Genomic DNA, 12,380 nt, shown 5'->3' with positions numbered 1-12,380 from the left:
CTCATCTCAGGGCACTAGATTTCATATCTGTGTTTCAGTACTTACATTTTATTGTAATGATCTATTTCCATGTTTCTTTCTCCCTTCACTGTGAGTTGTTGAAGGCAGAAACCTTGAATAATTTGACATTATAATTACCATGCTTGCTTTATGACAGCCCCTCCAGAATGGTAGATTTCTTCTATAAACATGGATTTCTAATGTCTGGTAAATTATATTACACAAAGTGATAAAAGTACAGTCAGATACTGGATAAGTAGTAAAAAATATTTCTAAAACCCAGGTCACTTAGTGACCATCTCCAGCTACATAAAACATCACTTCTTTGATCTGGTTGCCCTTGTTGATTTCTAAGTTGGATTTAAAAACTGTGGTGTTTTCTGCTTTTCAGGTTGGACACCCAGGACCAATGGGTCCTCCAGCTGTAACCTCCTCATTCCGTCCAGAGGATGAGCTTGAGCATCTGACCAAGAAGATGCTGTATGACATGGAAAACCCACCTGCCGATGAATACTTTGGTAAGTGAAGTCGGAGCTGACTGCTGAATTCAATGCCCTATTCTAACTTTCTTAGTTAGTAATTTGAATTATTATCCACCCCACTGTTAAAGTATTTGAGGCCAGATACATGGGAGCTGGTATGCATACGCCCCCAAGTGAGCAATTGTGGGACTTCCTTTCTGAGCTTATCATAAATTTATCTACTTAGCTTGCGGAAACCTAAGTGGTATGGTGCTATAGTATAAGCACTGTAGGATAACCACAAGGTTGTTATTGTTGTTGTTGTGTGCCGTTGAGTCAATTCTGACTCATAGCCACCATGTATAGGGTTTATGTGGAGAGACTGGTGGGTTTGAACCGCTGACCTTGCAGTTCAAACTGACCTTGCAGTCCAGTGCATTATCTTGCAGCGCCATACCAGGACTCCACAAGGTAGGTGGGTCAAAACTACCAGTTGCTCCTTGAAAACTCTCTACAGGATCTCTGTGAATTGGATGGAGTCCTGGTGTGGTGTGGTAGGATCATCACTGGGCTTTCAACAACAAGTTTGGTGGTTCAAGCCTATCAGTCAAACCTTGGAAACCCTATGCAGGGTCTGTATGAGACAGAACTGACTCGACAGCACTTAATAACAACAGCAACTTGAGTCAGAACCAACTAAACGACAACTCTTAACTTGTAAAGATTTGCAGAGGTAAAAATTTGATTAAAATAATTTTTAGCAATTAATTAGCTTTAATTAGGCAGAAATAGGGTTTTTTTAGTATCCAGATTTCTTACTGGCCTAAAGATTCATACACAAATGAGGAATTGGGCATTAAATACTACACTGTCAGTCCTTTCCCTATCCAAGTTCCAGAACAAGATGTTTCTTAGAGTTTTGTTTTGTTTTAACTTACCCCTTCTCCAAACCAGTGATGGAAACATAACAGAAGAAGATATATGTACACTCATGCTCTTGTAACTACAATGGAGAATATCTGGATTGGTGTCTAAGATAAACTTTTAAAATGTCATGTTGGAGGTGAGGACTATTCTCTATTAGATTTCTGGTATGGCATTGTAGGATCAGCACTGGACTGTGAACCAACCACAAGGTCAGCAGTTCAAATCCACCAGCTGCTCCTTAGAAACCCTACACAGGGTCACAAGTACCTGTATTAAGGAGCATTAAAAGTTAAATACTGACATTCCAAGTATATATGCTTTAAATATCACAGCAACAAAATGCATAGCAATAAAGAAAATCAAATTGAATTGTATAGTAGATATATATTGAATACTCTGAAAAACAGATATAAATTAAATAGTCTTTGTCTTCAAGCTCTATTACTTACTAATTTAGAAAACTGGAAAAAAGTACCCTCTCTATATATTTTTGTTTTGTTTTATCTATAATATATAAATAATAGATAACTTGTACTGTTGTTTTGAGTGCTGAATGAAATATTTATAGAAAGCACTTAGCCAAGTTCTTGGCATGTATAATATGATCAATAATCAATGGCCTCTGCTCTTTGGTGCTTACAGTTTATTTAAGAAAACAAGATACGTCCATATAACAATCTATTAATAACACTTGATTTAAATTTAAGTTCCTGGCAACAATAGAACACATGTCACCAATCAGTATAAAATCTTTTCAAACTAACCGTGAGAGAGAATCTGGAATCATCACTTTTATTGGGTGCTTATGATATGGCCGGTGGTTCAAGCTCACCAGCTGCTCCTCGGAAACCCTCTACAGGGTCACTATAGTTCAGAATCGACTTGCTGGCACTTAACAACAACAACAACAACATGATATGGCAGTTACTGTTATATGTACTTTACATTAATTTGTTCATTTCATTCTTACAGAAAAACTTAACTCTATGAAATAAGATAAAGAGAGCTAAATAGGCTGGAAATATATTGCTTCTGTTGTTAGGTGCCCTCAAGTCAGTTCCACCTAATAACGACCCTATGCACAACAGAATAAAAACACTGCCTGATTCTGTACCTTCCTCACAATTTTTGTTATGTTTGAGCCTGGATCTGTAAGAAAGGTTTTATGGAGGTGATCAGCTTTGGACACAGAAAATAAGAGATGAACTTCTTTGGTAACTAGACAGAGTAAGAAAAATATGAGTTGAGGCCTGAATTACTCAAGGAAAATTTACTCAGTTCAGAAAAATCCACCAGCTGCCTGTTTGCAGGCTATCTTGCTAAGTTTTGTTGGGTAATAAGCAATAGAAGGCCAGTGTGGGTTTACCTTTAAAGGTGTTGGTAGTTTAGTATATGTTGGAGTCGTGACATTTTATCATAACACAAGATAAAAAATTACAAGTGAATTAATAGTGGGGTTTTTTTTTGAGAATTCAGAGAAAAAAGGCAAGGATAGATAAATGCTTATGGAGTAGTTACACTTTGAGTAAGACATTAAATTGAGATTGGCAAGTGGTAAAATAGTAGAAAACTGGGTTTATTTCTGATGGAGACAACTTTGACACAACACTGGGTATTCTAGTTGGATTGGACTGTCCATGCTGAAAGTAGGAAATATTGGAAGTTAAGATTACAGAAGTAGGTGGTGCCATTCTAGAGAGGACTTTCAATGGCTATCTAAGGACTAAGGCTACTACTGTCCATCTATCAGTTTGTTGTACTGTGGTAGTCTGTGTGTTATTATGAAACCAGAAGCTATGCCAATAGCAGTTCACATATCAGCAGGATTATCCATGGTGGACAGGTTTCAGCAGAGGTTCCAGACCAAGACAGACTCAAGGAAAAGTCTAGCAATCTATGACCAAAGTAGACAATGAAAAGTCTAGGTCTAACAGTTGAATCTATCTAACATGTTACTGGTAGATGAGCTACCCAAGAAGGCTTTGAAAATGTAATTGGAGAAGAGCTGCTGTCTCAACATAGAGTCAACCTTAATGATGGGGTGGAGTAAAGCCTTTGGGGCTTATGCTTCTGTAGCATAACTCAAAATGAGTGTGGAATATACAGAGTATGAATCAAGGAAAATTGAAAGTCATTAAAAATGAAATGGAACCGTAGAAAAAAGGCACCCTGTTTGATAAGAGTAGAGGATCAGCAAAAACAAGGGAAACACTCCATGAGATGAAACAATAGCCCCCAAAATAAATTCAAACATACCAACAGTTATTGATATTGCAAGGACCAGACAGTGTTTCATTCTGTTATCCATAAGGTTATTATGAGTTGGGAGCCAACTAACAACAACAACAAATGGTAGGGACTTTACGTGCTTAATGAGTCATTGTACCTTGAGATGAAATACCTTGAGAACTGTTGGATGGATAATGGTTAAATCTGTGGCTTCAGGGGCCAAAGCCCACATTCTTAACCATTAGTATGATACCAGTTCTACCTCTTACCAGCGAGATATAGGCAATATGCAAAGGAATGGATGACAGAACTGCTGTCTATAGCTTTACTTGGTAAATATTTCCTGCTCTGTGCCTTCTCTCTGGATACTGGAGACACCTTGCTGCAGAGGCTCTGCTTTCAGGGAACTCATGGCTGCCTCCAGAAGGACATGAGATAGGCTAACAGGGTCGAGGTTTTAGAATAGATGTGGCACTGTGGGTTAATGCGCCAGACTGCAAAGCCGTTTGAACTGCAAGGTTGGCAGTTCAAGCTCACCAGCTGCTCCTTGGAAACCCTATACAGGGTCGCTATGGGTCGGAACTGACTCGATGGCACTTAACAACAACAACCTGCACTGGGTAGGGTGTGACTGAAACACTATGAATAGGAGACTGGGTCCATAAGTTTGTTTGAAGATGAGAGGGAAGGAAGGCTGCACAGATGTGTCTTTGCATCTGGTAGGCTTGCCCCAGAGGGGATGGTAAGAGTCTTCTCTTAATCTCTATCAGAATTTTACATTTAGTCCATTCTAGACCAGAAATAGTAATGACCTGCAGTAGACTAAATGAATGACTCTCATTCTAATGCTGATTTGTTGAAGATAAATGTTTTTATTTCAAAGCTCTCCTGCTCCACTGGAAGCTATACAGGGAGTGGGCAAGAAGAAAATGTAAACAAATAAATGAGGTCACCGGAGTCTCCTGTGGCCATGTCACTTCCATTCTCTGCCTCCTTATTTTTTTATTTTTTTTTTAAATTTATTCTCCTTAAGTGGAATGATTCATCACTGGACATGAAATTTTTTTCCCTTTTGGAACCGCTCTTCACGTTCACCGCTTTTTTTCCTTTCAAGTTAAGAAATAATTATAATTATAGTGCTCTTAAATGCATTAAGAAAGTGTATCAAAAATCAACTCACAAATTACTTATTAATTGCAAAGGACAAAAGATACCTTCAAAATGGAACAGTCTGGTGAAAACTATCTTTATTCATATAATGAAATTTAATGTCTACAGTAATAGGACAAACTGTCGTGTACCAACTGATGTTGTTGTAGGAGGTACACAACTCCACTCATGTACTGCTTTTGTCAAAATGTTTAATTTGAGTCCAATTATGAGACATTACATAGGCTATTCCTGAGTACAGCTGACTTGTGTTATTCAAAATTGCCTTTGTTGTAAAAGTTGGAGGAACTATTATCGATTGAAGGAGATTGAAGTGGTATGCCATGCAAAGGCTAGACATGAGCTTTGATTGGACTATCAGTCAAAAACCAAAAAATGTCAAGGGTTTGGAAGGAAAATTAGAGAAATTTGGATACAATCTATATTAGATAGTATCAATATAGCAATGTTAATGTATTGAACCTGTTGATATGCTGGTTATAAAGGCCAATGTTCTTGTATTTTGAATGTAGTATCATGACACTTAAGGAAACCCTGGGAGTGTGGTGGATTACCAACTGGATTGCTAACCACAAGGTCGGTAGATCTAGTCTATCCAGGTGCTCCAAGGGAGACTTTATGCCCCTATAAAGACTTACAGCCTCAGAAACACTATAAGGTCACTGTGAGTTGCAACCTTCTCAGTGGCACACAACCACCACACCACCATTATGATGGCCTACAACTTATTTGAAATATATATATTTGTTGTATTGTTATGTGTCATCAAATCAGTACCAACTCATAGTGACCCTGTGCACAACAGAACAAAACACTACTTGGTCTTTTGCCAACTTCTCAATCATTGATACATTTGATTCCATTGCTGTTGCCGCTGTGCTGATCCATCTCATTGGGGGTCTTCCTCTCTTTCTCCAGGGGGCTATGGGTCATAACTGACTTGATGATACTTAACAGCAACAAGTCTTTACAAAGGAGTCCTGATGTGGCACTGTAGGATTAGCACTAGACTGAAAGGTCAATTTGAACCACACACTGACCTGTGGGTTAATGCACTAGACTATAAGGTTGCTTTGAACCACAAGGTCAGTGGTTCAAACTCACCAGCTGCTCCATGGAAACCCTATACAGAGTCACTATGAGTTGAAACGGTCTCGATGGCACTTAACAACAGTAATCTTTACAAAAGTAGACTGACGTCTCTCTTCATGGAGTAGCTGGTGAGTCAAACTTCCAACCTTTCTGTTAACAGCTAAAGGCTTAACTACTGAACCACCAGGGCTCCTCTTATGACTAGAGTGGGTCTTTGAAATTTCCCTTTGTTGTATCTGTTTCATTGTTTTCTGACAGACACATGCCCTCCTATGTCTTGAGATGACCCAGATGATGGTGATACCAATAGCTGATATTTACTTAACATTCTGTAGATCTACAAAACCTACTCAAAAATGGGGTCTCACTGGCAGATCTGGGGATGTCTTCCTTTTTCAGATGAGAAAGCAGATTCAGAGACACTCAATCCATTGCTGAAGGTCACATAGTTAATAAATTTTGAGATTTGGACTCACTCTTCCAGTTTCAAGTCTATTCATATTTATTAAATTATAGAAAGGCATTTGCTGTTTCTACAGATGGTAGTTAGCTGTCCCTGCCTCATTTCACCCTCTCCGTTCTGAAACCATGATCTTCAGATAAGAGATGGAAGGACCACCAGTACCGGGTCCTTAAGTTTTGCAGTCCAGTCTTTTAACACCACTGATGATGTAGTTCAAGTATATTTAATTGCTGAATCAACTGATGTGACAATAAGCATGGCTTTTTGCCATGGCTTAGCCACATAGTTTAGGAAGATAGTGCACCTAATACCTTCCTGCCAACCATGTTAGCTACCTTTTAACCCTTCTGACAGCTTGACTGGTGGTGTGGTGGAGGAGGGTAGTTGATGATAGTCATAGCTCATCTGGTTTTCTCAAGTCAGTTCTTGATAAAGCATTATAAGCAGGAACCCTTTACTGAATTTTAAATGGGTGTGTTTTTAAAATTCCTTTCTACTGAAAAGATGCCAATTTTAGTGTTCTCATGTCCTCCTTCTCCCATCTCCATCAAAAATTGTAACTTTGCATGATAATATTAAGTAAAATCTCCTGAGGGTGGACAGTAGTTGGTGAGTCCTTATCTTTGAAGGGCAGATAAAATCTCCTAGGTTGTAAGCCTTTTCCACTTACTTGGATTTAAGTTTGGACTGTAACAGATTACCTGACCATACCCAAGTGTGATTCCCTCAGCAGTGCTGTCCTTGAGTGGACTTCTAGACACTGCCCGGTGTTTGGAGAGAAGAAACATAGAAAATGGAGATAGGAGAAAGTTTGTATCTAATTCAATGGCAGTGAATCTTTAGCTTAAACAATTTGTAATAGCTTGATTCAAATGCTTGCCTCTTGTAACAATCTGTTTCCCTGGGCAACTAGAAAATTACGTTTATAACAGAGAAGACTCTCAATTCCAGTGATAGATATTTGGAAGGAACAAGAGGTGATAAACTAAAAATTATTAGAGTTTAGAGAAAATTTCAGAACTTAACATAGAGGGAGAATTTTAAATTAGCAGTTAAATGATTGGGGAAGAAAGGCTTAATTCCTAAAAATAAGTAAATTGGTTTGTGGACTGTGGGGTAATGCATTGGACTGCAAGGTCATTTTGAACCACTAGGTCAGTGGTTCAAATTCAACAGCTACTCCTCAGAAACCCTATGCAGGGTCATTGTGAGTCTGAACTGACTCGACAACACTTAACAACAACTACTTCAGGGCTGGTCACTGACTTTGAAGGTTCTATTTTTCAGACAGTATGGAAGGGAAATCTACTTTATTTCTAGACATCTGAACACATGACATCTCTTTGAGCTTTCCATTTTGACTGATATACAGAACCTCTAAATAATGTGCTTTCAATTACTTTTTTTAATTCATTAAATTGTTTTGTTATTACTGTTGAGAATATATTCAGTAGAATGTACACCCATATAAAACTCCTGCACATAAAATTCAGTGACATTGATTGCATTCTTCAAGTTGTGTAAACATTCTTATCTTTTCCAAGCTGTTCCTCTCCATCAGCATAAATTCACTGGTTTTCTTTTTTGTTTTGTTTTTTTCATCTCATCTTTTGGTTTGTTGTTGTCAGTTTGATCCTATACAGATAGTTCTTAAAGGAGTACATTGCTCAATAAATATTTTCTTTACTAGTTAAGCTAAAATATGTTTTTAAGATAACTTCAGGGGATACTTTCAGATTAAATTTTAAATGTTTCTCAGGCCAGTAATTGGGAGAAGGGGACATACTGCCCCCATAGTGACAGAAAGTTGGATTCCATTGGAATTTAAAATTTTGTCCTGAATTTTCTCTCTTGTTATCATGATTCTTCTATAGAATTTTTTATCAAAACATTCAGTAATGGTTATTGTTGTTGTTAAGTGCCTTCAAGTAGTTTCTGACACATAGCAACCCTGTATAGGGTTTCCAAGGAGCAGCTGGTGGGTTTGAACTGCTGATCTTGTTGTTAGAAGTCTAGTGCTTATCCTACAGCACTACACTAGGACTCCTGCTGAATGGTAGCCGGGCACTGTCCAGTTCTTCTGTTCTCATGGAGGCTGCTTAGCACATGGTGGGTTTTGGTTTTTTGGTTTGGAAGTTTAGGATCAGGGTCTCATGGTATATGCTAGTTAATTGGCCTTATATTAAGTTTAGTACTTTTGTTCAATCTACTAGTTTGTTGCAGAGTGTGTGAGGTCTTAAAAGCTTACAACAAGTGGTCAGCAGCGTACAGCAGTTATTCATCTACAGCACCAGAAGAAACAAAAGACTTGGAATTGCTTTCCTGAGTAACTTCCTCCTTTTCCATAAGACCAAAAGAACTACTTAGTGCCCAGCTACCATTGCTTATTTTGATCAAAGATCCTTTCATTAATTTTGAAAGAGGAAGTGTGTTTATATGTGAACTGTCCCACATCTGTATGACTGTGATCATTACCATGATAAGAGTCTCTCCAAATCATAGTGTTCTGAAGGAAGACAACACTACTGCAATAGATCAGCACTGCTAATAAAAGTTGTCACCTACCTACCTGCAGTTGAAATGAAAATGTCTTCTAACATGTTTTTGACCACAGAGGTGTAATTATTTTGGCATTGTTTAGATGGTGTTATCTTAAGCCATCTTAAAAAAGAAGAAAAAAGTCTTAAAATTTCTAGTGAGCTATGTGAAGAAGTATTATAAATTATTGTCACAGAACTTGAAATTTAACTGAAAGAATTTTTTTTTTTTCTCCTCTCTGGGTATTATTGTCAGTGGAGGATAGTGAGAATTTTATGCTTAAAACCTACAGTATGGGTGTTCTTGTGCATCTCCCCTCACTTCATGTCAGCTGGACACTTCACTCTCTGCTCTAGTCCTCTGTGGCCATGACCCTGTCCCTGGGCCCAGGAGTCCCCAGGTCTCACTCTACTGCTGGCCAACCAGTTTCAATCCATGTTGACAGGTGTCTATTGAACGTGGTCGGACTTAGCTCACAACTTCACTGATGTTTTTCCCCCACTTACCCTTATTGGTAGACCAACATGATCCGAAATCACTTTTTTAACCAACAGGGTAGAGCCCTTGGAAGAGTCGAGGTCAGTCTCCCTTAACCATTAACCATGAGGCATGACTTCAAGCATCTGATAAACAAATAGATGAGGTTCCTCAAGTACTTTCCATCTCTGATTTTCAGTGATTTTTAGCTTTGTAAAGGTATTTAGACATCCGTCTCATGCATCAGTTTCTAGTTCTACCTCCTCATTCCACCACCCATCTCTGTTGGTCACATTGTGCTGTCTGACGTATTGCTATGATACTGGAAGCTAGGCCACCACTACTTCAAGTATCACTAAGATCGCTTATGGTGGACAGGTTTCAGCAGACCTTCCAAATTAGCACAGACTATGAAGAAAGGCCTACTTCTGAAAAGTGGTTAACAAAAGCTCTATGGATCACAGAATGTTGTCTCAGGCATCAACTCACTTACTTTGGATACTCCATCAGGAGGAAACAATCTTTGGAAAAGGACATCTTGATTGGTAAAGTGAAGGGCCAGCAAAAGTAAGGGAAACCAGAATGGCAAAATGCCCACAACAATGAAGTCAAACTTACCATAAATCGTGAAGATGATATAGGAGCAGGCAATGATTTCTTCGTTTATACATGTGTTACCATCAAAGCGAACATGACTACAACAAATAACAACAAATTTTTTACTTATCACTACTGTGTTAAAACTAATATATAAAACTAAGGTTAGCATACCTTATACTTTAAAACAGTCTGATTACTTTGAAAGCATCAACTGAGAGGTGCTAAGTAATTTTTAGTTTTTATAGTTTTATTATTTCTTGATTTGTTTGTGACACCCCCACCCAAAAAAAAAAGTTTTCCAAAGCACACCTGTCAATTACAAAGTGGAAAATAAATCCAGGTGGGCAGTTGACTCAAGTGAGGATAGAAATTGATGGCTTAAGGATGTTGTTTTTACATAAAAAAGACTTAAGTAATTTTTTTTTAAAGCTCACAATGGGGAAAAAAAATAGAGAATGAATGGTTCAGAGAGAATGCTTTATTGATTTGGGGGAAAGAGAAAGACTGTTTTCATTTGTTAGTTTGTTTTCTGCTTTCTCCCAGCCTTTTGTACAAGGCTTTTGTGAGTGGTAGATGTAGAATTGTCTAGTTAATGAAACATATTGAATTTATTCCTTTGGTGATTGTTATTTCTGGTAAAATGTTTGCTCATTTTACAGGACTAAATAATTATCCTTAGTATTTTATGTATTTTATCTTAGCACACATGATAATTTTTTATTAATTCAGTTGTCTCATTCATTTTTAAGCATTGATTTGAGATCCTGAGATTCTGGTATCATAAAGAAGAATGTGAGTTTAGATACTGATCAGGAGGGCACATTCATTTTCCTGGAAAATTCAAACCCAAATGTCTTGTTCAAAGTCGTGTAGAGGAGAGTATTTTGAATTCTATCAACCAAATTTTCCAAGTAAAGAATAAATATTAGTCTCTGATAGTAGGAAGAGGAATGGCAGGGCTATTTTTGTGAACCTAGATTTGAATGTGCCAGAATTAAACTTGATCAGAGATATATTGCCCTTGAAAATAATAAAATAAGATCAATAGTTTATTGTTGCTAAGTGCCATGGAGTTGGTTCCAACTCATAGCAACCCTATATAGAGTTTCCGAGTTTGCAAATCTTTGCCGGCAGACAGCCTCATCTTTGTCCTGCAATAACTTGTTAGAATCAGTGTATTCATGTTTACCTGAGCTTCTCGATATTAAAATATGAAAGAATTGAAAAGATACGCAGTCTCTTTTTTGTTTTGTTTTGGTTTGGTTTGGTTTTTTTTTGGCCTAATCATCTTCATTAAATTTATTTTTACTTGTTTCATGTATTATCTATCTTACTCACTAGAATGTTTGACCAAGGACATTCATTTTTGTTTTGTTCACTGCTGAATCACTGGTCCTAGAATGATGCCTGACACATGTTGTTACTGTTGATAAGTGCCATTAAGTTGGTTCCAATCCAAAGCAACCCTGTATAGGGTTTCCAGGGAGCAGCTGGTGAGCTTGAACTGCTGACCTTATGCTTCAAACAGACTTTGCAGTTCAGTGCATTAACCCACAGCGCCACATTGTTGTTGTTAAGTACCGTGGAGTCGGTTCTGACTCATAGTGACTCTGCACAGGATTTCGGAGGCTATAAATCTTTATGGGAGCAGAATGCCTCATCTTTCTCCTGTGGAACAGCTGGTAGTTTCAAACTGCTGACCTTCTGGTTAGCAGCCCGATTTGTAACCACTACGTTACCAGAGCATAGGAGATGTTTAGTATTTGTTTAATGATTTAATGAACTAAGGAATGAAAACTATTAATAAGTATTTTAGTTATCTAAAGCTGGTGTAGCAAAAATACCACAAGTTGGATGGCTTTAACCACCAGAAATGTGTTATCTAACCTTGTAGCAAGCTGTAAGTCCAAATTCAGAGTGAGAGTGCCAGCTCTAGGGGAAGCCTTTCTATTTGTTGTCTCTGGCAAAAGGTCTCCTTTTAGCATCCGTAGGTCCTGGTGTGGTGCTATAGAATCAGCACTGGACTACTGATTGCAAGGTTGGAAGTTCAAACCCACCAACCACCCTTGGAATTCCTATACTGGGCCTCTATGAGTTGGAACTGACTCAGTGGTACACAACAACAGACCCAGTATACCTTGACCCCATACAGCCTGGCATCAGTTTTCCCCTGGATCTAAGGTACTTCACAGTGCACGAACCCCAGGTCCAAAGGATTCACTCTACTCCTGACTCTTCTATCATGGTGTAGAAGTAGATCTCTCTGAACTCAGATCACCTCTCTCTGCTTTTATATCTCAAAAGAGATTGACTTAATGGGATCAGGAGATGGAAAGGGACTGAGGACTGTGGTATGGGGGTGGGGTGCAGGTTTACAGAGTACATCCCTTGGTTGGGTGAGGATGCATGGACAGGATGATAAC

The 12,380-nt window shown here is 38.2% G+C and overlaps 1 protein-coding gene across 4 annotated transcripts in view; it reads left to right on the top strand.

Moving 5' to 3' along the window:
* LPP (LIM domain containing preferred translocation partner in lipoma) overlaps nt 1-12,380 on the top strand; it is a 938,906-nt gene that overhangs the window by 740,622 nt on the left and 185,904 nt on the right. For all 4 annotated transcript variants that reach the window (XM_006871883.1, XM_006871881.1, XM_006871882.1 and 1 more), the window contains one exon: nt 392-518. In XM_006871883.1, the coding sequence (XP_006871945.1) occupies nt 392-518 (127 nt within the window). The remainder of the gene's footprint in view (nt 1-391; nt 519-12,380) is intronic.

The sequence above is a fragment of the Chrysochloris asiatica genome, unplaced genomic scaffold (genome assembly GCF_000296735.1).
Source record: "Chrysochloris asiatica unplaced genomic scaffold, ChrAsi1.0 scaffold00177, whole genome shotgun sequence".
Classification (NCBI taxonomy): domain Eukaryota; kingdom Metazoa; phylum Chordata; class Mammalia; order Afrosoricida; family Chrysochloridae; genus Chrysochloris; species Chrysochloris asiatica.
Note: the sequence above shows the minus strand (reverse complement) of the source record. Positions and strands in the feature narration are given on the sequence as shown.